This window comes from Zootermopsis nevadensis, unplaced genomic scaffold, assembly GCF_977971745.1.
Source record: "Zootermopsis nevadensis isolate Lab colony 2312 unplaced genomic scaffold, Znev_1.0 Znev_ptg000025l, whole genome shotgun sequence".
Lineage (NCBI taxonomy): Eukaryota > Metazoa > Arthropoda > Insecta > Blattodea > Termopsidae > Zootermopsis > Zootermopsis nevadensis.
In genome coordinates this window covers 8,759,245-8,785,776 of record NW_028259157.1, presented here as the reverse complement: position 1 = coordinate 8,785,776, position 26,532 = coordinate 8,759,245, and the positions used below count along the sequence as shown (strand labels likewise).

Below are 26,532 nucleotides of genomic sequence, written 5' to 3'. Positions count from 1 at the left end.
GCCATTATGCTATTTGGTCAATGAAGAAGTGCCCCAGTTGAGGAACTGTGTTGGCATAGGAGTGGCAAGGTGAGGGAGTGTTGAAAGGAAGGCTTGCAAAGTGGGACATCTTTGCCTAGACTTTATTTCTGCTAAGAAAGTGTCTAAACAATGGGAAGAAAGTAACACTCATCTAGTCAGATAAATATGCATTCAACATATTTTCATCCATTTATAGGAAGTGTTTTGATGCTCTTCATATTTCATTAAAAATATTAGTATTCATAAATATGCTTTGATAACAATTTTGTGAAATCCTTTTATTGTCTGGGGTCAGGGTAATCATTTGGTAGCATACTAATTATTCATCATGGGATGAGGATGTAGTATTGGATTATAGTTTCTTTTTTTCAGCACAACCTATGATGCTGGAATGTAATACTATAGAAATTGTATTAAATTCTGGGTCAGAGGGTATTATGTTAATTTTTTGCCACAGCAGTGTCAGTGTTCTATAGGCTATTCTTAATTATCAGAGATAGCCTTTCAACTTCAGTTTTTGGCAGACACAATGGTGAACTTCTAGAAGTTTATTTCTATATGCAACAGAATAAGCCGCTGGTTCTTTATTAATTTCACATTGTTGTAGCAAAGAGTAGCAGATGAATCAGTAAACAGTAACTTGTTCAGAAGATAAAACTTCTTATTCTGTGGTATTGGTTTGTAAAATTGCTGAAATTGTTAGAGTTGTATGAATTCCTGTGCCTGAGTAAGTGCTTGGTACTATTCTGTTTGTCTGTAATGCTGGCAGAAATGTTGTACGTGATATTCCACTTTGATTAAGGCCATTTTTTGGTACCATTGTGTTTGATTATAGCACTTGTAAACCTGTTGTATTGTTGTTGGCCAGTTCAAAATGAGATGCTGTTATACAATTAGAACATTCTAATGGAGCTAACAAAGTTATAAGTGATGTAGTCATTTGTAGAATACAAATACCTTTATATACAGTGGTTGTTACTGTACTGTCTGTAATAGTGGTAAAGATGTTACATTAGCTGTATATCCTTGATGGCTAGAGTATGATTTTATACTAATTTTGTTGACAGAGGCATATAAGAAATTCTGGTAGTCGTTTGAATATCTGTTTCAGATGATGCGGTTAATACAGTGTCACTTTCTTCTGATGACAAATAATATATTTCAGATGAAATTGTTTGTACGGTAGAGTAATCTTCAGTAAATGTACACAGTGATTCATGGCATAGGTTGATTGGTTGGAACTGTCTTATTATCAGGGTCAGAGTAACCTTTTGGTACCACAGTAATTGTCTGTATTTGTGGTGAAGGTGTAGTATAGGCTGTTGCTCCTTCTTCATCTGAATAGTCTGTTGGTACTGCTGTAATTATCTGTGATGTTGGTAAAATCTGTGAAGTTGTATCATTGTGCAGCTCACAGTCAGGACCTAATTCACAGTCAGGACCTAATTCTGTGCTACTTCTCTGTAATGGTAAATGTGGCAATACAGTTACATATTGAACAAAGGAAGCTTCTGATTCTGTGATTTTGGTCGAAGAGACTGATGACATTGTTGGATTATTAATATACTGAGGGTCAGTGTAAGGTGTTTGTACTTTACTAATTTTCTCTGACAAAGATAAAAGTGTCATAACAGTTGTAGTTTCTTGTTCGTCAACATAAACATTTGGTGCTACATTACTTAATTTTGACATATGTGAACTTGTTGATATTGTATTCTTGTCCAGATCAGAGTGACCTGTGGTACTGGTTTCTAATACTGTAGAAACTGTATTATTTTCTGTGTGAGAGTTACTTGGAGTTGTGATACTTATCTGATACAGTGGTAAAGGTGTTGCATAATCTGATAAATCTTGTTTGGCATATAGATCCTCTGGTACTTGAGTACTTGGCAGTGACGATAATGTACATGTTGAAGTTTCATTTGCTTCTAGATCGGAATAAGCTGTCAGGTTTGTATCAGTTTCTTTATGTAGTGGTAGAAGCATAGGAGGTGAAGCAGTCATTTGTTGAGAAGTTATTGCTTTTGATTCTGTGACATTGTTTTCTGTAATTGTTAAGATTGTCTGAGTTGTATTATTTTCTGCATCATAGTCTGTTGTTGCTATTGTACTGCTTATTGGTAAAAGTGGTAAAGGTGTTGTAGCTGATATTCCATGTTGATTGGAATAAGCTTCAGGTGCCATTTCATTTGAATGTGACAGGGGTAAACTTGCTGAAATATTATTTTCCAGGTCAGAATGTGCTGTTGGTTTTGTATTAATATTATGTAATTGTTGTAAGATAGTTATGAGTGATGTCATTTGCTGCATAGAGTAAGCATTTGATGCCATTGTACTGGGTTCTGGAATTAATGACACTGTCATACTGTCTGGATCTGAGTAAGCTGTTGGTGTTGTATGAATGGCCTGTAATGGTTGCGAAGATATTGCATCAGCAGTAACTTTTTGTTGATCAGAATAAGATTTTGATACAAATGTTCTTGATTGTAACACAGATGAGATTTCTGTATTCCCTTCCATGTGTTGCTCAGAAGAAGTGGTTAGTACTGTCTTACTTTCCTCTACTGTTGATAAATATGTTGCAGGTGATACTGTATATATAACAGAGTAGTCGTTAGGAACTGTGACATAGGTTCCCAGTATGGAAGAAGTTGATGCAATTGTCTTTTTATCAGATTCATTATTATCATTTTGTACTGTAGTAATTGTCCATAATGGAGGTGAAGATGTACTATAGGCTGTTGTTTCTTGTTCATCAGAATATACTTTTGGTATAACTGTACTTGACTGTGATGTTTGTGAACTGTTTGAATTTGTATCATTGCTGAGTTCTAAGCGAGCTGTCACTTTTGTACCAGTTTTCTCAAATGGTAAAAAAGTCAAAGTTGTTGTATTTACTTGATAAACAGTGTAAACTTCTGATTCTGTATTACTACTTTCTGATAATGTTGAAATGGTTGGAATAGACTTGTTATCATGATCAGGAGAAACTGTGGCTATTTGCTCACCTGTCTCTGATAGTGGTAAAAATGCCATATAGTTTGTAATTTCCTGATCATTATAAACACTTGGTTCCACAGTACTTAGTTGCGACATTTGTGAACTTGTTGTTGATATATTATTGTCCAGATCAAAATGACCTGTTGTGGTGGTGTATGTAACTGTATTATTTTCTGTATAGGAATAACTTCCTGGCACTGTGCTCATTATCTGAAATAGTGGTGAAGATGTATAGGTTGAAATTTCTTGTTTATCAGAGAAATCCTTTGGGTCTTCACTACTTGTCAGTGATATAAGTGAACTTGCTGAAGTTGTGTTTGTTTCTGGATCAGAATAATTAGTTTGTTTTGTATTAATTTCCTGTTCTGGTGACAAAAGTGTAGAAGGTGATGCAGTAATTTGCTGAGAAGAGACAGCTTCTATTTCTGTGACATTGGTTTGTAAAATTGTTGAAATTGTTTGAATTGTATTATATTCCAGATCAGAGAAAGTGGTTAATGTTATACTGTTTGTTGGCAGTGATGGCAAGGATGTATCTGATGCTCCATTTTGATTAGAATAAGTCTTCGGTACTATTGTCTTTGATTGTGACAAATTTAAGCCAGTTTGATTAGTATTACTGTCCAGTTTAGAATAAGCTGCTATATTTTTATTTGTGGTAATACTTTGTAATGGTAGCAGCAAAGTTATAAGTGAAGGAGTCACTTGATGAATAGAGGCTGTTGGTTCTGACATTTTTGATAATGTTGTTACATTGTCTGGATCTGAATATTCTGTTTGTACTGCCATACTTAACTGTGATGTGAGTGAAATGTATGAAGTTGTATCACTTTTGAGCTCAGAATGATGTTCTAATTCTGTACTGCTTCTCTGTAATGGTAAGAGTCCTAAAGGTGATGCAGTAATTTGCTGAGCTAAAGAACCATCTGATTCTGTGATTATGGTTTCTGACACTGAGGAAACAGTTCTGTATTCAGGGTCAGTGTAAGATGTTGGTCCGTTATTAATTGTCTCTGACAGTTGTGAATATGTCATGACAGTTGTAGTTTTCTTGTGATCAGCATAAACAATTGGTAAACTTGTTGAAATTGCATTATTGTCCAGGAAAGAGTGACCAGTGGTACTGGTTTGTAACACTTTTGAAATTGTATTATTTTCTGGGTCAGAGTAATCCACTGGTGTTGTGCTAATGTTATGCAGCTGTGGTGAAGACGTTGTATAGGCTGATACTTCTTGTTTGACAGAGAATGTCTTTATAATTTCAGTATTTGGCAATGACATTGGTGAATTTGTTGAAGTGTTATATTTTTCTAAATAAGTGTTATCTACTGTTCCTGAATTAATTTTCTGTTGTGATGGAAAATGAGTAGGAGGTAATGCAGTTACCTGTTTCTTAACGAAAGGTTCAAATTCAGTGATACTGCTTTGATTGCTTTTTACAGTTGTTGTGATTGTTGGAGTAGTATTATTTTCTGAGTGAGAGTAATTGAGTAGAATTCTACTGCCTGTTGGTATTGGTGACAGAAATGTTGTAGCTGATATTCTGGGTTGATCACAGTAAACTTTAGGTGCCATTTCATTTGAATTTGATAGACATAAGTCTGTTGAAGTTGTATTATTACCATGTTCAGAATGAGTTATTGTTTTAGTATTACTATTCTGTAACTGTGGTGACATAGTTATGAATGATGTATTGACGTGATGATTAGAGAAAGCAATCGGTAAAATTGGTACTGTTCTTGTTGTAAATAATAGAGGCAGTGATGTTGTTTCTGGTTCATCAGAACATGCTTTTGATATGACTGTACTTGATTGAGACATTGATGAATTAATTGAAGTTGTATCATTGCTGAGTTCTAAGTGAGGTGCCACTTCTGTACTTCTACTCTGAAATGGTAAAAAGGTTGAAGATGATGTATTTACTTGATGAATAGAGAAAGTTTTCAGGTCTGTAATATTCATTTGTGAGAATGATGAAATGATTGAAGTAGGTTTATCATCAGGGTCAAAAGTAGCTTTAGGTGCTTCACTAACCATCTGTGATAATGGTGAAAATGCCATAAATGTTTTAGTTTCCTGGTCATCAGTATAAACATTTGGTACCACATTGCTCAGTCGTGATGTTTGTGAACTTGTTGATGATGTACTATTGTCCAGATCAGGGTGACCTCTGACAGTGGTCTGTAACATTCTTGAAATTGTATTATTTTCTTTATTGGAATAAGTTTCTGATATTGTGGTACTTATCTGAAATAGTGGTGAAGATGTATAGGTTAATACATCTTGTTTATTAGTAAAGTCCTTTTGTCCTTTAGAGCTTGACATTGATATCAGTGAACATGCTGAAGTCTTATATGTTTCTTGTTGAGAGCAGGTTTTTTGTTCTGTACTAATTTTGTGTTGTGATGGCAGAAGTGTAGGAAGTGATGTAATTTTATGTTTAGAAGTTAGAGATTCTGATTGTATGATATTACTTTCTAATGTTGTTGAGATCTTCAGACTTGTATTATTCACTGGATCAGAGTCTGTGATTTCCATTGTTTTGGTTGTTGGAAATGGTGGCAGAAATGTCATAGTTGATATTCCATGTTGATCAGAGTAACCTTCAGGTGCCACTTGCTTTGAATATGGCAGGGGTAAACGTGTTGAACTCGTATTATTGTCCGCTTCAGAATGGGTTTCTGGTTTTGTATTACTACTTTGAAATGGTGTTAAGAGAGTTGTAAGTGATGCAGTCACCTGTTCAGGAGAGTAAGCATCTGATAGTGTGGCATTTCTTATTGGCATTAATGACACTGTTGTTATATTGTCTGGATATGTGTAAAATATTCTTGTTGTACTAACTGTCTGTAATGGTGGTAAAGGTGATGTATTAGATGTCCCTCTTTGGTGGTTAGAGTGTGATTCTGATGATAATAGTCTTGACTGTGATGTATAAGAAGTGACATTGTTGACCTCAGAGTAAGGACCTACCTCTGTACTGCTTCTTTGTAATGGTAAAGGTGTTAAAGGCAATACAGTAACTTGTTGAACAAAGGAAGCTTCCTTTCCTGTGATACTGGTTTGTGACACTGGTGGTACAGTTTTATAACCAGGGTCAGTGTAAGATGTTGGTACTTTACTAGTTTTTTCTGACAGAGGTAAGAATGTCATAATAGGTGCAGTTTCCTGGCCATTGCTATAAATATTTGGTGCTACAGTACTTAATTGTGACTTTAGTGACTGTGTTGATACTGTAATATTTTCAAGATCAGAGTGACCAGTGGTACTGTTTTGTAACACTGCTGAAACTGTTTTATTTTCTGCATCAGATTTACCCATTCGTGTTGTGCTAATCTTATGTAGCAGTGATGAAGATGATGTGTGCACTAAAATATCTTGCTTCTCAGAGAGAGGTTTTGTAACATCAATATTTGTCAGCGACTTTGATGAAAGTCTGGATTTTTTACTTTGTTCTGAATCAGAGAAATGTGTTTTTCCTGAATTAATTTCCAGCTCTGATGGTAAAGTAGTAGGATGTGATGCAGTTCCTTGTTTTGTAGTGAAAACTTCAAATTCTGTGGTAATGGCGTGTATGATTGTTGAGGTTATTGGTGTAGTATTATTTTCTAATTCAGAGTAACCGGTTAGTGTTGTTCTGGTTGCTGGTAATTGTGGCTGAAATGTTGTAGCAGATATTCCATGTTGATCAGAATAAGGTGTCACTTCCTTTAAATGTGGTAGAGGTAAACTTGCAGAATTTACATTATTTTCCAGTTCAGTATGAGCTGTTTGTTTTGTATTAGTATTTTGTAATTGTGGCAACTGAGTAAAAAGTGATGCAGTCACATGTTGAATAGGGCCAGCTTTTGAAAGTGTGTCATTTGTTTGTGGCAAGAATGACTCTGTTTTTATATCTTCGGGTTCATTGTAAGGTTTTGGTGCTTTACTAGCTGTCTGTAATGGTGGTAAATGTGTTACATTATTTGTTACTCGTTGCTGTTCAGCTGTTTCTGATATTGTTGTATATTCTTCCTTTGCCTTGAGCACCAGTATTGAAGTACTTGATGTTTCAGGGAGTTCTTTTGATATCACTTTTGTTACTGTATTTGAGTGTTGTGTATTGTATGTTGATGTTCTAAATTCAGTTTCAGCGGAAGATTCGAGCTCATGTTCAGCCTCAGTCGCCATGTGTTCAGCTGCTGGTTTTAACATTGATTGCCAATATTTTGTTAATGATGGTGTTACATTTTTTTCTTCAGGCTGAAATTCTGAAATCTCTGTGTCAGCAGTTAATATATTTATTTCTTGTGTTTGTTGCCAATCCCAATGTATGTATTTATTTCCATGAGCTGCTGTTGTGCTGGCTGTTTTGGAAGGAGTTATTTGTTCTGCAATATCTGTTTCAGAATGTTCTTCTTGTGTCTGTTTCAGAATAAAATCTCTGTATAGTGATATGGGCTCCATAGTTGGTTGAGGTTTAGGATTCACGTTTATACATGTAAGTTCTGAAGAATTTACAGCCTCTGGTAGAGAGGTTTGTGCACATTCACTGGAAAGTAAATTTGTTTCTATACATGCCTGTGTCATAGAAACTGTTAATCCTGACTGACCTGCTTTACAGCAATTTAAAGGGGAGTGTGTTGTTGTGAGAGGTGCCTTGAATGATTGTTCAGTTCTATTTTCAAAAACATTTTCTTGTTCTTTGCTGTAAATTGTTTGCGTTTCTGAACATGAAATACAATTTGAAGCCACACTTGGTCTAATAAATTCTTGTTTATTTTCTTGTACTTTATCTGCTGTATTCTGTGTTGGTTGAAACTCTGTGTCTGCTGCTTTTAAAGATTTAGAAGATACTACATGTTTTTCTTCATATATCTTAATATCTGATAGGGTCTGTTCTGTAACATTTTGGGATTCTACATTTATGGTTAATGTTGAATGTGTCTGCATGACAAACTTTGGAGTATCTTTTTCTGTAAAGTTTTTCTTTCTTGATTTGTTTGCTGTAAATACAAGAGTATCTGTGTCAGTAGTACTTTGAAAATCCATTTGATAACTTTCAATAGTACTTGATTTAATTGTAATATATGCTTGTTTGGGATATTCAAATGAATCCACTACTGGGTACAACTGTGTTATATTATGATGTGATTGTTTGTTTATATTCATTATATCTGCTCCTTCTGTGTTATCATACTTCATGGGATGTGATACTGAAGTGTATTCTGGTAGTTCTGAAGTCCTTACAAAAGGTGTGTTATGGTAATTAGTTCTTTCATTCAGTTGAGGAGTTGTTGTTACAGCAGTATCTTTAAATTCACTGGTGACATATGGTGCTGAAGTTGAAATTTGTGGTATGATTTTTAGAACTGATTGTTGTAAATCATACTTTGTTTCTTCAACATCTTGGATACAGTGTGATCCTTCAGCACAGTCTTCAATGTTCGGATCATAGACATAGCCGCTTGGACATGAATAACATTCTCGAATAAAATCCCCACTCCTCCTTGAGCTACACATGCAGTACATGGTACAGTTGGATGGAACATACACTTTTCCAGCTGCTGTGCATTTTGGATACTCGTTGTTTGATATTGGTCTTAGCAAGGTTGTTGATGTATTCTTCAGTTTACATTCTTTCTTAATGTCACAATTTCCAAGAGTAGCATTATACACAGAGTTCTGTGGACACTTATATTCAGTTTGTACAAAACGTGTGCCATTCCTTCTGCACATATAATAGGAAGAACAAGTGTTGGGAGATGGGAATTGACCTTCCTTTACACAAACAGGAAGCTTTGGGTGATAGTTAGATTTGTTCAACTTAGAGTCCCGACTTGAAACTATGTATCGATGTCCACAGTGAAGTCTGCGTGTGTTAAAATTTGCAGGTCTTTGGCACTTTGCCACAATAACTTTATAAGACTTGCACACACGATAGTATCGAGCTTCTGTAGGATGTGGTATTAAGCCTGCTATGTTACATGCTGCATTGTTGTCCACAAACACGATGTAACCACCTCCAGGAATACCTGAACACCGACCTTCAGATATATCAAAATACTGTCTCTTTGTACAGGACTGTCGACGAGTAATTATATCTCCTGCCCTGTTGTAGATGTATCGTCTGTACTGTCTCCAATTCTGACTTCCACAAACTTTTCCCACTGAGTGGCAGCTGGTGGCAGTGGCCTTTAAAGAAAAAATACGATCATTTTGTAACCTAAACAAAAATTAATGTTTCCTTAGGTTTTGTATCATGTCCAAAAAATTGAAGAGGATTATGATGACAGAACAACATTCAGTGTCAGGGAGACCTAAGGTTTTTTTAATCTTGGGACCTTTCATGCTGTGCAGATGTGAATGTCTGTTTTCATGTGACCATAAAATTATATACCATGGTTAAGTATTATATAAAACATTTCTTATGTTCAATTTCCGTTACTACCACTCTCACATGCAATGAAAAATCTCTTCCACTTCATCAGAAATTACTTGTCAGACAGTTGTAGTCTGTAATGATATGGCTACTTAATAATAACCTTCTTTTAGTTGCAAGGTACATTGTTTTATAAAAACACCATTTATCTTGTCTGGTCTACAGTTTGACACAATGTTTAGACTTCCAAGCTGAAAACAGAGCCAAAATCCAAATGACAATCATTATATAATATCCATGGGAGAGATATCAAAAGCATATGAAGGATGAACTATAAACACACATTCTTCTAAGAATATTTACTTTCTAACATATAAAGGTATTTAATTTTATCTTATTCAGGGCCAACTCTCAGAACAGTCCTTTTAACATTTATAGAGGAAGGACCAAGCAATCAGCTTATAATCCATCAAATTAAAGTAAAAAGGTCCAAAGAACTCATTATTTGTCATTCATGTTTCTGTGTACAATGCTACATAACATTAACAGCTATAAGCCTACAATATCACCTTTGGTTCAAAAGAAAGGGGATTCCCCCCCCCCACATATTTAAATGACTTAGATTCTAATGAAGGACTCTGCTCTGTGTAGTTACCCAGCGAGTTCAGTTTCCACTTCTTCCTCTGGTTTGTACTTATGATAGGGTTTTGGCAAATAATCTGGATATTTTAATATGTATAACAAAGTGAGGTGTTTGTGCAATTATTAGGGTAGTTTATAAGTTATAATTTCACTAAACATACTTTTAAAAAAAACTAAAAAGAACTGGGAAATCCACTTTATACAACGAGGAACTTCCTGATTTGTACTGGCCCCTGCGTACTGTCAAAGAAAGGAAATGTAGGAAGTTAATACGAAGTTTGGTTGTAGAGAGGCACATATTATGTATAGCATTTTAATAGGTAGGCTGCTGGAAGGGTATGGGAGGCCAAAAAATAACGAGACGGTAAATGGTACTAAAGATGAACATGGGAAGTGAATAAAATGAGAGTCTTAAGATGAAAACTGGGTGAAAGTGGTTTATGAATGCGTCTATTAGTAGGATTTGATGTAGCGGTGTTGAAATTTCGGGTGTTACTACCAGCCGTTAGCTCTGCAGACAGTATCGGGGAAAATGAAACCCTTATCGAATGTCAGACTGTGTAATGCAGAGACAGCGGAATAATTGGCCTTGACAGTCCAAACCTATGACGAACCTACATCGTAGCAGGTAAGTCGTGTATACAAATATAACGTCAAAATGTATGACGGAGCGCAGAACCAACATGATGGAACGAATATTGGGAACGTGCAGTGTGAGGCAATGGGGGACAGTATTGTCAGCTGAAACGTGTTCTGGAGAGTGATCCATGTCACGTCCCCGATAATCGTCAAAAGTACTTTATCACATTTGCGAAAGATTTGTTAGCTACGTTTATATAATTAATGGTATTGTCTACAGTCTGGTGACGCTACACGAACTGTCTGCATTTCCTTCTACACCAACTCGTTATCATTATCTAGAATTTTCTTCATAATTATGCAGTTATTCACCCAAACATCATTAGCACAGATCAGAAATTGATGTGTCTCATTCAGCTCCACGCCCTCATTGTTATCTTGGACATTCCGAACGGCATATACTAAAGCGAAGTTCAAAGCAATTGAGACAAAGCATCTCCCTCTCACAGACCTTCTGAGACAGATATTAACTCATATGGACCTTACTACAGGTTTCGTTTAAGCAGTTAGCCTAGGTGGTTTCTGGGGGATGTCCAATTCAATAATCATGCTTCATAACACTTCTCTCATAACTGAATCACGCGCATTCTCGAAGTTGATACATACCTCGGAAGTTCACTTTTGACTTTATGTCGTACGACACTCTCAAATGGTAGTCGGCCTCGAAGGGCCCCATTTTGATATGCATGTGCGCAAACATAGCCACTTTATATTATATACCGGCCTAGAGATACATAAGATATATATCTAACAAGTAGAAGTGTGTAAGATATTTCAGATTTTATGTTCTAGCGTTTCTGCGAGATCATGCAAATTTTCTTCAAATTTAAGGAAACCATATTTGTTTACTCACCATTAAAATGGAGATATCCATGTTGAAAATACACACGAGGAGGATATGCGATACTCCCACAGAAGTATACATGTTAAATGGTCGGTTACTTGATCGATTATGGCATCAAATCGGATGCGAACGAATGTAGTTGGTGGCATTTTGCAGGGGACCTCAGCTTATCTCGGACAGCCAGTTCCTTCCTCGGAAAATGTCACGTTGACATTTCTACGTATGATCAATCAAGAAGTGTTGTTTACGTATTATACACCACGGATTACCAACACTGATTGTCGATGGAACGCATGCGTCACATTCAGTAGGCAATACCGTTGAAAATATACCTTACACGGTAGGCTAAGAAACAGACCACAGCTAGTTTTTGTAAACTTCCCCATTCATTAATGTGGTAAATTTACTGAATTTGTCGAGAGGTGCGCCATTACTGGAGGTCCTTTCTCTGAGGGTAAAGAGACTGTGACATGAAGCTAATCACACACACTTCCATCTGGTGCCAAGGTCAAGAGAGAGTGGAGCTATACCTCCACTAACCCATCTTAATAATTACAGGGATTTTACCTTACTGGTGATCTGGTTTTTTATGCAATGCAGACTGGAAGGAAGATGCCAAATTCTCAGAAAAACATATGGTCTCTTCTTCCAAATGCCAAAACCTAGTCATCTCACTGCCATGAATACCTAATTCTAACAGTTCTACCCTACTCCTTCCTCCTTGAGGTATGAGTAGGGTCATCTTGACATAGGATTCTACTACATACTGGAATTGTGCATAATCAGTTTCCTGTGGTCTTTCATGTTGGCCTTGCAACAGAAAATATCAGTTGTGTTAGATAATAGGAGCTGTCTTACATCACAGGCCCCCTACCCTACATACTTTTATATACAAATTATTTGAATGTGCCACTTTTCAAAAATGAAGTAAAGTGTGTTGACTCCCCTTCTGCCATTTATATACAGTATCTAAATTTACAACCAAATGGTAGCAGGTTGCAGATGACAAATATGGTTGAAATAAAGAAATGTTAAAAGTACAAAATAATTGGCAATTATAGTGTTACTGTATTTCAAACAATTTACTTTGAGTTATGGCGTGAACATTTTTAGTTCTATGGTACGAAGTCTGCCACATATCATGATTCTATTTACTACCTCTAACACCAGGCCCATCATCTCTGAAGAATCAGTGAACTTCAAACTTACCACAAAATGCAACACCCCAGAAGAAAGTAATCTGAATGCTTACCACCACGAAAACCTGAAACTTATCGATGTGATGTTCCTCCATATCACACCATATTTTCTGAGATGTTGCATGATGTAAGGATGTTTTAAAGAAAAACTGAAGTTGGATGATGAGTACTGTTAACTCTCTATTGCACCATTTAAGTCCTGACACTGTGTGTCAATTTAAAGTTCTTGATACACAATATTTTAGTACGTAAAATTCATTGTTACGAATGGAACAGATCCATTGCGTGGAAGAGCCCACAGTGTGTGATGGATAAAATAATAGTACAGCATCCTACAACATCAGTCTTTTGTAGCTGTCAATCAGCATACTGATGTAGATTTTTGTAGAGATGGTAGTTGTGGTCTTATACTTTTCAATTTTAAATGTAAGAACACTGTACTTAAATGCATGGGGATGAAATATTTTACAAATATTTAAAAGCAATATATGTGTGATTACTGGCTAATGCACGGTGTACCGACAGATCTACTTCCATTAACAGTGAATAGATTAATAACAACAAAAGAGAAATGTCCCAATGAACATTAAAAATCATATTGAGACAAATTTCTTGCATTAAATATTATGTTTAAGGACGTTAAAATTAATTGGTCTGCCAATTTTGTAATATAGTATACATAAATGGCATGTCCAACGACCAAAGTATTTAGAACATATTAACTTACACAGTTCCATTGCATCTTAAGCATGACTTCTATAAAAAGGTTAACATATATCAGATGGGAATAGGGGATTTAAACACCCATACCTCAGGCTGACTGCACTTTTAACTCCAGGGTTTAATGGCTTAGCAATATACTAATGCAACACATAGCTCGCTAGAAAGTCTGCAAGCCATGATGCACACTCTATATATGTTGAATGAATTAATGGTGTAAATGCCACAAATTATTCCCAGTGTCTGAAATAATAGAAAGGAAAAATGTAGGTTTTGATGTCAAATATTAAAAAAATAGATGCAGCACCTTCTTCCTAAAGATATATTATGTTTACTTCATAACCTCCCCTTCTTCAATCTGTATTCTTTAGCCTTCTATTGAAAGGGAAGACAAAATCATTTATTTCACTGCTTAAAAATATTGGCTCCAGAACCAATTAACAAAAATAAGTTGACTTCAATTTATCATTCATTAGTGTTTCTGTATGCATATGAGCCGATGAAGAAGAGTCCGAAACCATAATTATAAGAAGTGTTTACCTTTGTAATGTCAATGGACAGAACAAGCTGCTGTGAATTACTGATGAGGAAATTGCAACAGGAAAACTCAAAATCATGTATTTCCCTCAAAACTGTAAAAAAGGAGAAGTGTAACTGGGAAAATTATATAAATAAACATAAGAGAAGAATTCTTACAAGTGGAAATTCATCACATTAGTGTGATCTAGCGTGTTTGTTGACTTTATCATAAACTTCAGGAAAAGCCTTCTTGCAGTCCAGTCGGTCTCGCATTTTGTCATACAAGGCATGGTTAAACATCTGGTGGAACTCCTCCTTGGTTCTGTATGAGTCTGCATAAAGCATCTGAAAGCTGAAATTGAAAACTTTAATTATTTATATTACTGGATTTATCTACAATTCAAAGTTACCAACCCACCTTTATCAAATATATGTTACAGATATCTGAAAAAATATTATCTATAATTTAACTACAATGATATAAGGCATTCAAACATTCTTCACCTCAAATTATCTGAAATTCATCTTTATAGACACCACTCCATGTATGATTAGAGCCATGAAGTTGATCCAGAATCAGACAGCCACGTTCGAAAGAGTTTTTAGAGCATTTGATAGTTATTCACTTGGTAATAAAAATCTGCTTTTGTTTGCAGTTTGAAGAATGCTTACATGTCTTATCAATCTTTGCGGGAAACTGAAAGCATATAAACTCAAATGGGTAGTCAGATGGTGCTATATTTATGGCATTACAGTAACAAATACAGTTTCTCCTTTTAATTTTTGTAAATAGAATTATCAGCTAGAAATGCAAAGCGTTACTTACCCTTTAACTTTGGCAACAAAATTTTCAATAAGTCTTGTTGTATTAACTGCATCATACAATTCACCCTTCAGTACTTTTGGTACTCCGTACACTCCTATATCAACATACAGTTCTTCGTCATCATCGGCTGGATGGACCATTCCCGGATCATTTGGCAAGTTGAAAGGACATAACCACACAGGATACACCTTAACATAAATAAATGAGGGATTTGGGACATTTACAAAGCAAATGTGGTAAAATAAGTTATCTACCCAAAACACAGGTGGGCCATTCCACCTCAATTCCAAAAAATTAAAAAAATCAATGGCACTCAGTATCACCAAATTCTGTATAACTTTGTATGCATATAGTGCAATCCTTTTGGAGTCAGCAAATGCATTCTGTGAATATCTTTGAAGGTAAACATTTCCTGATAACAGTATTGCAGAGGAACAGCCATTATGTAAAGTTTCCCCAGGGCCAAGACTCTTAACTTTACAACTGTTACTTGCATAAACATGCTTTTAACCTTAAATTGTACATCTACAAGGGTACTTTTAGGGAATATTTGGCTCACTGTCATTAAAAACCAATTTATGGCGTATTTTAGGTCAAATCATACCGCAGAATTTCAGTGTTTTGTAAGCTGGCCAAAAATTGAAATATATGACATCATGTATCTCAGGACTGACAACAGTTGCAAATATTAAACTGCACACATTACCATCTAATGAAGGATCCTCGATAGTATGAATAATGAAGTTTCAGCTTCAGGATTCCTAAAGTAACTGAAATGACACTATTTCATTATTTTGTGGAAAATGTTCATTTTCATACCTTTTTTATTCAGGTCTGACAGCTCACACGACGATGAAATGACATATCGTAATAATATACATATCACATATACTGCATTCTTACTCTGATAAGACATTAATGAAAAGTTGTTAGAGCTGTCAGACCTGAGTAAATGAGGTGTAAAAATGGACAATTTTTTTTAAATATAATGAAACTGTTCCTTACTTCACCTCAATTATCTGAGAAGGTGCAAGTTCAAGTATTAATACCCTCCACAGTCCTCCCTGAAGTGGTAATGTGAACATCGTTTCATTCTTGTGTTATTAAATTCTGTGACTGTGATGCCACATCCATTTGTTGAATTGTCATGAAATGACCCAAATATGTTCATATAATTTATTAAGCATATTTTTCCTATTAATGCATTCAAGCAGCAAAAAATCAGAATACTCCTGTTTTAAGTCAGAGCGAGAGATAATTTACTTTCTGGAAATCAAATAACAGTGTATGTAAACATATGTGGCTACAAATGTGCAAGTTCCTTTCACTATCAACATAAATGACTAATAACAGCCTTTTACTTGAGGTCACTTCCCCTGTTAGGGATTCTTTCAAAATGCAACAGGCAGGTTCATTTATCAACCTATTTCCTGACGATTAATTTTAAGATTATCAATTCATTCTCCATTATCAAGTTTCTGGCAACATTTTGTATGAATTTCTGATTGCCTCATTCAACTCTATATTTCTGGGCATTTACCTCTTCCATCAAACATGAGACTATTTTTCACAACCACATAAGGCACTGGTAAAATTATTGATTTACATGTCTTCTTCTTTAGTGTTTTGGAAAGTGGAGTAAAATAAGCATTTCCTAAATCTATTCTTCTCTTCTCACGAGACTTGCTTATGTATGTGATATTTGCTCCCAAATATTTGTATTTTGACAGATTTGCAAATGAACTATTGACTTTGTTGCTGGTTCACATGATCAGATATTTGTATTCATTCCTTTCCATAGCTGCCAGACATACAAGAATGCATCACTCTGTACTGCTTACCTGCACTTCATCATGAAAGGTGAGAATGGACTGTTTCATAGATTTCACTGGTACCAGTAAATCTTGAATAATATGATATTTTTCATACAGGTTTGTGATGGCTTTTGTTTCAGTCACTTTCAACAGTGAAACCTTCGGTGGCATCATCCAGCCTAAAAGGTAGCGGAAAATAACATTGTTGCCAAATGGAATTATGTTCTGAAAAAACAGATAAGAAGGATAAAAAGAGGGCAGGATGAAACAGCTGCAAAATGTTGTTAACTATACCGATATTGTAATGAACCAGTTTCAGACAGAAAATTATTTTAAAAGGAACTAATACTAACATCTAATAATTTTGATGTCAGATATGTCATAAATAATTTTATAAGGGATTAAGAAATTAAAAGAAAATTGATTGGGGGGCAGTTGTGGCTTATGTTATAATAGGGAAAGTATGGTAAAAATCACTATCTGAATTTACAAAAACTCATTTCCCATCTCTCTAATATTCTTTTCAAGAAGAATAAGAGATAAATTGCACAACATCAAACAAATCTGTTTCTCTGTACAGGTATTTCAAAGGTCTAGTCTTTGTCTGGCTTATAAATAACTCACAGAAATGTGATTTTTATTAATATCAAAGGTACGCACCATCAAAACAATATCTTCATGTTTAATAAAGTCTTCTCGGGCTATCAGCCACGTTAGTTGGTGATCAGTCACCGCCATTTCGAGGACCAGCTCTGTCCTCATTTTCAAGGCTGTTGACTGTATGGCTCGTAGCACGACTGATCAACAACTAACACGACCGTTTAGCCCGAGAAGACTTTATTAATGAAAGCCGCCATGAAAGCTTCACATCATATATCTTCATGTTTGTTCAATAGTTATTTGACTTTGATATTCATTTTAAAAACTAATAATTATGTTATATACCTCATACTGACAAAATTGGTTCCAGATGTCATTACTACCCTGAACCCTGTAGATTTCTTGGTGCAGAAGTCACTGATTTTTCCATGTGTATGCAAGTTAAAAATAGTGGGTACAAAAAACCAAGACAAGTTTGCATATAAACACAAAAAAGTAGATACTTAAAATCTGGAACTGGCAAGGAATTACTGTAATCTCAGCCCTATGGTTATGTGAGTATTTTAGAGAAACTACTGGAGTATGACATGAAATCACATTACAAACAGTAAATTATATTAATAACATACCTCAACTTCCCAAAAGAGTGATCTTGTATGTCTGTGGTAGTACTGTCTCAAAGGTATATATTCATATCCAGGACCTTCCTCCAAAAACGTCCTAACATGGGTGAAGAACCATGGTTTGTACCATTTCCCAATTTCGTTAAGCTGGAAAAGATCACCACTTACTGTGAACTCCCAGTTATCTTTGTGTGATTATGTGCAGATCAATTTTGCAGATATTTTTGTTGAAAAAAACATTTATTTTTTCCTTAACAGATTCTGAAGAATGGTTAATAAGGAAATGAAAGAGGTTCAACAAGATATCAGATGTAGTTTATTTCAATTGTTTATGAGCAATGAGCTATAAAGAATTCTTCTTAGTTGCTCATAACTATCCTCTGTATCTGCACCCTGAAGATTTCATGTAATGTAGGATTTGAGGCTTTCACAGACCAGAAGACAGCCATCTTCTTGTCTAGCCATGCCATGGTGACACGGAACTTAATGATGTACTGTTCCCTAGCATATAATATACATCTACAGTCCTTCCAAAACTCTTTACAAGGAGTGATTCATGATGTATTTGTATTTGGTCTCAATTTCTTTTTCTATGGCTCTCTGGTCCGTATTCGGTCCATGGCCTCCTCAATTCTCCTCTTCCATTCGGTCCTCTGTTAGGTCCGTCTGTCCGAGGCTTTGTTTGAGGTTTCGAAACATCTTCCTTTTTACGGTGCAAGGTTGTTAGCCTTGGGACCAACCCCAAACCTGGAGGACCAGGGTATCTGTCTTAGTCTGACCTCTCCCCCTCAACCAATCTGGCTAGGGAGGCCCTCCAGTAGCTACGTTACTGTCACACAACACAGTTCATACTGTATTACATGGTACAACACAACAGCTCATATTCACAAACTGCACATACCTATATTTCAGGGAAATTCTGGAGTTCAGCCCCATGCTATATCTAGCACAGTTGAACAGAATAAAACTAGAAATCCCTTTGCTGTAATAAACACAGACAAAGATGTATTGCATAAGGGATATTTTAATTATTTGATAGCAATAGAATAAAGTTAATTCAAAGGTTTAAAACCAAAGACCTTTAACTATTACCTTTCCAGGTTCACACGTAGAAGACATATCGCCAGTCATAATGACAGCCTGATCAGCACTGAACATTAAACCCTCTACAAAATGGTTTTTATCTTTCTTCAAGCTCTCTTCTTCAAATACTTTTACAGCATCATCCAAGGAATAGACAGGATGGTAGTTCAATTTCACATACCTGTGCCAGAAGAAAAAATTAATAAATATGAATATGGGACTTTCAGTCACATTCCATGTGTAGAATTTTCTGAACCCCTATTTGAATGTATAAAATTATAACAAGCGAAATAAAAATCTTCCAGACAGAAACAATTTCCAAGTTAGATTTAATGTCCTCATGGCAGCAAGTATGAAGATGGCTTTCGTCTGGGTTCTTGTGCCATGCAGTGTGATACAAGTTTACTGATGTTTCAGAGGTGCTTTCTACCTCCATCATAAGGGCACTGGTAAACTTCTACCAGCCTACACAGTGCATAAACCCAGAAGACAGCCATCTTCATACTTCCAAGCCAAGTGCAGTGGAAAATGGAGTCAACTGGAAAGCTCAGCTCAAAACAAGAATTTTTCTACAAAGGGGTGGTTGAATTAGGTGCTTTATAATTAGCATATTCAAGAAGAGAAAGTGGATAAGAACAGAAATTTTCCATCTAGCAAAAACAGTATACAAAAAGTAATGTAGTGGTGAAAAGGAGCTCTGAGAAAGTAAATGGGCAGAGAGGGAGTGATATCATGCTATTTGAAACCAAATTCATGAAGAAGTAGTGCACCTCCTTTGCATACAGAGCTATGAAGAATGTATATATGTAACTTCAAAATACTCTAACCAGATGGGACAGAAATTCAGACCAACATAGATCCTTCGAAAACAGGAATTCAACTTCGAATTCCACAATAAGCATTTAAAATTATCCCTTGAAGTTAACAGGACAGAGAAAAGTAGAGGATATTTATGAACTTGATAATGAACCTTGGGTTCTATAAAAGGCAGGGAATTTCCTTCTGACAAAGAACTCTGCTCAGTGGAATTTGTTAGGCATCAGACACCATTTACTAACCTACTGGTTTTTCTTGTTACATCATTGGCCTTATAGAGGACTTGCATAATTTTTTGGTGTAGTGATTTATTTGTTTTGTGTTTGTATACTGGAAATATTATCATCATCATCCTTTCCCGTATTAGGCCGTTAGGCCTGTTATGGTCTTGTATTTTCTGTCCATCTCTTCTGAGGTCGGCCGAGGGATCTTTTCCCAGCACTAAATAACCTCTCTGTACCACTAACCATACTTACTTTTGTGCAGGGATGATTCTAATTACTGCAGCTGTGAGAAAGCCTAATGTACCATATGACCACGGTACAGCATAGAATAAATCTGGGTCTGATTCCTATATAAAAAACAAACAAATTTCAGTGTGTTATGGACAAATTATAACCACGAGGTTTAAATGGGTGACTTTACGCTCCTTGACTATGTTATGATCAGTCATTTCCAGAGGTGAAAACAATGATAACCCTTATCATAAGGCAATAATGGAATCTAAATCCCTCTATTACTGGGCTGCCAAGTGGACTTTAAGTCTGGGTTTGAAGGTTTAACAGTATGCTAGTGCAATGCATGGCAAGCTGGACTGTGTGTAAGCTCATGGAGAATAAAGGTTAAAATGGCTAGGATGTATGAGGCCAAATACAGATGAGACAGATAAATGAACATATGCCATGATCCCTTTTTCCTGAAGAAAACTAGCCTAACAGTTACGTCTGCTGACTACAAGCAGAGTATTAGTAAACAAAATCCTGACTCTCACCTTTGAACAGGTCACCAAACTGCCGTCAGCCAAAACCAGTTCATACGAGACACATATATGTTGAAATAAACCATACTTGTGAGAAGTAGATTCCACACCTGTACCCATTATTAGTCCACCTAAAAACCAATGTAATTGGACAGTATTATCTCTGTTAAACTTGGTAACTGAAATTGATATCTAGAGATCAAGTGTGGAATATATTCAATCTAGGTCACATTAGCCATTCATTAAAATCATAAAAACATGAAGATGGCTGACTTCTGGATTGTAGTGCCATGTAGTATGGTAGAAGTTTACCGTTGTTTTAGAGAGTCTTGCTGCCTCCATTATCAGGGTGACGCAAGGCAGCAAGGACATCTAAAACACTGATAGACTTCTACCAGACTACATGGCACTACAATCCAGAAGTCAGCCATCTTCAAACTCGCTGCTGCAAGAACTTCAAATCCTATATAAAAATTTGCACAAACTGTTGGGTAAAGTCAATTGTGGACTTTCATAAATCAAACATAAAAACCAATAAAACCGCAAGAGAATAAAAACTTTCATTTCTAATACATATTTATGATAATATAAAACTTGTTATTTTGATATGTAATACAATTATTTACAAAAATAAATAATTATATTCATGGTACTGTAGATATGGACTTAATTTCAGTTGCAGCTTACAACATTCCAATCTAAGTTTGTAACGTGTAACAGCAGCTAAATTTATTTATACTCAGATTGTAATAATATGATTTACCAACAGTAAGGTCATCAAGCTCTGGAACTATAGGGATAGTCCAACCCAATGGATCAAGAGTAGCTGTCAACTGACCCATTGTAACCAGAGGCTCTACATGAGCAGTCTGAAACAATAAATAAGTTACAGGCATTTTAAGTGTATAATCCAGTGCTGGGTAAGATATTAAGAAACATGAGAAAAGCAAGGTAAAAAATTTACAAACTTATGGTATTTCTCAAGGGTACAAATATTAAATGCATAATTTTCCACTGGAAGAAACACCAATAAAATCAGTAATTAAAATAATTTAAAAAAGGCAAGTGTTCCTTTCTATGGCTTAAGTTCTGATTTTTCAGTTTCTAGGTATGTTTACAACAGCATGGAATGTCTATTAAAATTACTCCATCCATCCAATTGCATACACGTAAACACTTGAGAATAGCTTAACAGGCTTCCATGAAATTTGATACTGAGGAGTTTTACTAAAATTTCTCAACACATTTCAATTTTGGTTGTTATCAGACAATAATAATGAACAATCTAAATTAAGACCAACATATATTTATGTGCACAGAAATGATTGCATGGAGTATCCCCAGCCTGGGAATTCCAGAGTGGGGAACTCACATCCAGCCATACAACCCCAGAGGGGGGGAATCCTCTGTGATGACTCCCAACACCCAACCAGACAGGTGCAACCCATGCACAGGCCACACTCAGGCATCATTGGTGTCATTCACAGAGGTCAAATTCTAGCAAATGCATCAGAATTGCTGCATTTCTTTACCTGTCATGAGACACTGTCAAAATGGAGGAGCATGGCAAGTCATGTTACATGATACCAATGAATGACAGAAAGTTGCCAGTTATTTTACCTTGTATTAATTCATAAAACCATCCATCTGTCCATCTATATATTTGTAAGGAGACTGCCAAGAGATGGCAGAGTAAGCCAAGTTGCGAGATGGATCGGAAAAGGTACAGTAAGTCATGGGGTACATTGCTGCCTATTCATACAATGTGCCTAAGATTCAGACACAATATTAGGATACAAGGTGTAAAATATTTAAATCACCATACACAATGAATTATGCAAAGTGACTTAAACCAACTTAATATAAGTCACATTCCATGCAGTCATTAGCAAGTAATTTAAAAACACACCAACTATTTCATAATAATGCATCCCAATATTATTAAGTCACCTAATAGTTACATGTCAGAGTATAATGAATACCTGTTTCTCAGCATCAATTTCCAAAATATCAATCAAATTAATGTCAACATTGAAAAGCTTGTTCTTGTATTTTGGTTTGCTTAGTGACATTGTCTTCCATCCTGGTCTGGAAGTGCACATTGGAACAGTCATTCCTGATGCTCTCCAGTTCTGTACCTGAAATATGATTGAATTTTCTTCAACATGCTAAACTTCTCAAAAATATTTCACACTATATAATTATTAATTGTATTGGGAACAAGTGTTATATTTGTGCTATAACACGTTCTACATCCTTGGATTAGGCCTATGAAGATCAATGGAATGTAAATAAATTAAATCCTATTTATTCATATGCATTAAGGTATGATTTTATAATGCTTCCTTATGGCCATGCCACACTTCCTTCGCATAAAAACCATTTTCACACAATGGACACCTTGGTTAAATCCCTGTGCAAATATGTGGACAAAATGGCACTGGGGCATGTTTGAGTTTCTCAGCCATTTTCACCTGTTACAAAGTGAGACAGGACAAGCTGTCTGACACTTTATAACCTTCCATACTCAGCTGATGCATAACCTCTAATCTGTCACTTTACTAAACAAAACTGTTGGCTACTGTTCAGATCACAAAGTATGAATACCATATTGTACAGTTTACACAGTATGTGCAACTATAAATAGCTCAGGCTATGAAGAGACAAATGATGGGATGATTAATGAATAAGCAGTCATGGCCTAATTTCAGACATATCCCAATATTTGCCTAGAGATTGAGGAAAACCACAAAATCTCAGACAGGATAGCCATTTCTGAGCTGAGAACTGAATCAGAGAGCAGAAGTGCTAACCACTCAATTACAACGAACAGTATATTTAATGTATGCTTACCAGATTAAACATAAATATAATGCAGATGAAATTACAATAAATTAGACAAACTTGACGCCAAATTTGGAAGTGTTGGATGAATATACAAACATATCGCAATAAAAAATGTTTTTAAGTTTCCTACCGTCCTGTCACTTTTCATTCACCATCACTCTAAGGATAGTCAGTAATTTAAGACCATCAATATACTGTAGAAAGGTACAGTAACACTGAACAAATGTTAGTTTCAGTTTAAAGACTTGTTATGTAGGCAAAGTGACCTCGAAGGGAAAGAAATATGATCAAGCATGGCTTAAATATATATGCTGGTGTCAGAATTTCAGCAATAAAATCACTGTTAAAGACAATGGTCTTCCTATCACATCAATTCATATATGTTCAGGTTTCAACTTCATTATTAGTACATTTTCATCAAATTTTCAAAATAAAAAAGCAACAATTTTCTGGACATCATTAGCCTGATAACACTGAACTCCAAAAACAAAACAACCTACCAGTAGTGGATGACTAGCATTTTGTGTATCACCCTTTACCATTTTTGTCAGGGGTGGGCAATTCAAACAAGAGAATGAACTAATGTTTTCAAATGAAGTTGATTGTGTTCTGAGTTGTTGCACCGTGTAGTCTGGTAGAAGTTTACCGACGTTTGAAGAGGTTTTTGCTGCCTCCACCATCATGGAGCTTGCAGCAAGCAACTCTGAAACGTCAGCAGGGCTATTTTTAGGTCGTAGAGAGTAGAGTAGCGGAAGCACCAGACACCGCGCGTAGGGGAGACCCGCTCATCGACATTTCGATGTGCCAAACAAATACTTCATGCACAGCAAAATCTTAAACTCCCAAGAAGTAAAAATGTAACATGAAGCATGTTCATTTTATACATTTTTCGTAGGGGCGTTTCTAAACGTCGGCAAACTTCTACCAGATTACAAAGCGCAGCAACCCAGAAGACAAACCATCTTCATACTCGCCGCCGTGAGAAACTCAAATTTCACACCTTTAATGGATCCAAGAAAAACCTATGTTCACAAAAGCTGCAAACGAACAACGCGCAAAGATATTCTCTTTCATTTTACGTTACGTGAGACGCGTAAAATATGCTGCAGTATCACGGTCCGATTATGTGCACTCTTGACCACAGAACAGAAATTTTCCTCACCTGTTTCTGAACATTTTTTACTTTTTTGTCATGCAGTTTCGGAGCGCTATTTAATTTAACTATAATCCAGTTCCTCCCATAATTATAAATTTCATACAGTAAAGAAACTGGAAGCAAGAAGAAACACACAAAAACCCAACGATAATTTATAAGAATATATTCAATCGCTCTGTCAACAGCAGAAAGCTCCATATTAACAGCGTAGAAGTAATCCTTAATCGCTGGAACGTGCGGCACTACTGATAGACTGAGAACAGCGCCACATCAACCTATCTCAGTATTATACATTCCTCTGACCTTGCCTTCTCTTAATGGCCAGTCACATGTTATTATTATCTGCGCATGCAGCGTTTAGGTATTGAAGACGCCACAACAAGTCCGCAGGGGGATGGGCATGAACGGCTACACTACACTCTTTTCACAAAACATGCTACTTTCCAGACTTCTTGTGGCACGTGTTCAGTAGCTGTTACGAACACAGTGCCACAAGGATATTCATAGAACATATCTGTTCTTGTGGATGGAGTCATTCGCATAGACGAATCCGCTTGGTGAAAAGATCCACAAAGAGGTTTGCTTGTCAATATCAAATCATTTGGAAATGTACCACATAAATGGCAACACTTCTATTGTCTAGTCTGGGCGGAGTGTGGGCTCGACCTTGAAGTCACGACATTAACCTCTCCTTAAAATGTTCCCACTCCAATCTGTATAATTGATAGTGTGCGCGTGATTACCTGTGAGCCGAAAATCTATAAATATTAGAAATACAATAATTACACGAAACACTAGAAAAACGAGTGGAGAACCGAACGGCTGTGCACCTGCGCACTACTGTTGACCATCGTTTTCTATCGCATATTATGATTCGTGGCACAATGCGGCTCTTCACGAAAGTAAATGTTCAGCTGAAGACTAAATGTAAAACCCTGGTTCTTAAATATAATTTATGTTAATCCAGGTATGCCTCAATCAGATTTGTTTATGCTTTTGCTAGAAAGGGCATTCACCTGAGGACAGTGCGAGTAAAGTACAGGCTGGCAGAAACACCGTACAGACTTGTACTGGATAGACAGAAGGCGGACATGCAATTCACATACAGAAGTGGGCGGGACACTATTAAGAATCAGGATGGAGACTCATGGCGTGTTTTAATACAATTAAAGTTAAAAGTGTAAAAGAATACAAAATTAAGATGTTCTACCAAACGCCCCGTCTTCTGAAAACGGCCTCGTGGGCTAGACTGGGCAAATTCATTATCAATGTCAATTTACGGGACATGTAGAATCACAGAGAGAAGTCATAGTTGAATGTGAAAAGCACTTGGACGGCTGCCAAATTACCATAATGTATGCGGCCTGTCATTTTGTTTTCCAGATTCTATGCTGTTTACAGAAAATTATCACAGGGCATCAAGTGTTGTTAAAAAAAAATTAAACTGATTGCCACTCCCTTCTCATTTGAATACAGTATGACTAGACATTCACAGTCATCTTCCAATTTGATAATACATATGAAAGCTTTTCATGAATTAAAAAACAAACAACCCAATTTAGTTCATTATTATTATTACTATTGTGGGTCTGCAGTGGCCACACAGTCTGAGGTGTGGGCTTTGTGCCGCTTGGTTGCTGGGACCATGGGTTCGAATCCCACTCAAGCCATGGATGTTTGTCCGCATATTTCTATATTGTGCTGTCCTGTGCACAGGTAGAGGCCTTGCGATGGGCTGATCCCTCGTCCAAGGAGTCCTACCGAATGTCTATAGATCAAGTCAATGAAGAATGGGTTGTCCCAGTATTACTATTGTTGTCATTTCTCAATTCACACTGTATGA

General features: G+C 36.1%; 2 protein-coding genes and 1 long non-coding RNA gene across 6 annotated transcripts; 1 reads left to right on the top strand and 2 right to left on the bottom strand.

Annotated features, from left to right (window-relative positions):
• Nucleotides 1-590: 590 nt before the first annotated feature.
• On the bottom strand, nt 591-11,653 carry LOC110827608 (uncharacterized). The gene is made up of 2 exons (XM_087356165.1): nt 11,517-11,653; nt 591-9,195 (listed from the first exon to the last, which is right to left on the bottom strand). Exons 1-2 carry the CDS (start codon nt 11,586-11,588, stop codon nt 1,237-1,239), a joined length of 8,031 nt encoding a protein of 2,676 aa, XP_087212291.1. The 5' UTR covers nt 11,589-11,653; the 3' UTR covers nt 591-1,236.
• On the bottom strand, nt 9,727-24,961 carry LOC110827611 (delta(24)-sterol reductase). 4 transcript variants are annotated; one of them, XM_087356170.1, is made up of 11 exons: nt 24,696-24,961; nt 22,669-22,824; nt 21,450-21,555; nt 20,699-20,817; nt 20,184-20,278; nt 18,901-19,072; nt 17,815-17,955; nt 16,613-16,810; nt 14,772-14,959; nt 14,123-14,297; nt 9,727-11,723 (listed from the first exon to the last, which is right to left on the bottom strand). In XM_087356170.1, the coding sequence occupies exons 1-10, from the start codon at nt 24,885-24,887 to the stop codon at nt 14,141-14,143; spliced, it is 1,524 nt and encodes a 507-aa protein (XP_087212296.1). In that variant the 5' UTR covers nt 24,888-24,961; the 3' UTR covers nt 9,727-11,723; nt 14,123-14,140. The 4 variants fall into 4 exon arrangements, with proteins under 4 accessions (XP_087212296.1, XP_087212295.1, XP_021915139.2 ...); XM_087356169.1 differs by lacking the exon at nt 9,727-11,723 and adding an exon at nt 12,553-13,669; XM_022059447.2 differs by lacking the exon at nt 9,727-11,723 and having other exon boundaries at nt 13,735-14,297.
• LOC147872638 (uncharacterized) lies at nt 11,722-16,697 on the top strand. The gene is made up of 2 exons (XR_015537129.1): nt 11,722-11,847; nt 16,573-16,697. It is a non-coding gene; the product is annotated as an uncharacterized LOC147872638 (long non-coding RNA).
• Nucleotides 24,962-26,532: the final 1,571 nt, after the last annotated feature.

Coding starts and splice junctions, on each gene's coding strand:
- LOC110827611 (XM_087356170.1), bottom strand. CDS start 24,887: ATGGAGCTTTCTGCTGTTGACAGAGCGATTGAATATATTCTTATAAAT. Junction 22,825..24,695: donor TAAAAAATGTTCAGAAACAG/GTGAGGAAAATT, acceptor ATCATATTTCAG/GTACAGAACTGGAGAGCATC. Junction 21,556..22,668: donor AAATTGATGCTGAGAAACAG/GTATTCATTATA, acceptor TTATTGTTTCAG/ACTGCTCATGTAGAGCCTCT.
- LOC110827608 (XM_087356165.1), bottom strand. CDS start 11,588: ATGTATACTTCTGTGGGAGTATCGCATATCCTCCTCGTGTGTATTTTC. Junction 9,196..11,516: donor TGGATATCTCCATTTTAATG/GTGAGTAAACAA, acceptor TTTTCTTTAAAG/GCCACTGCCACCAGCTGCCA.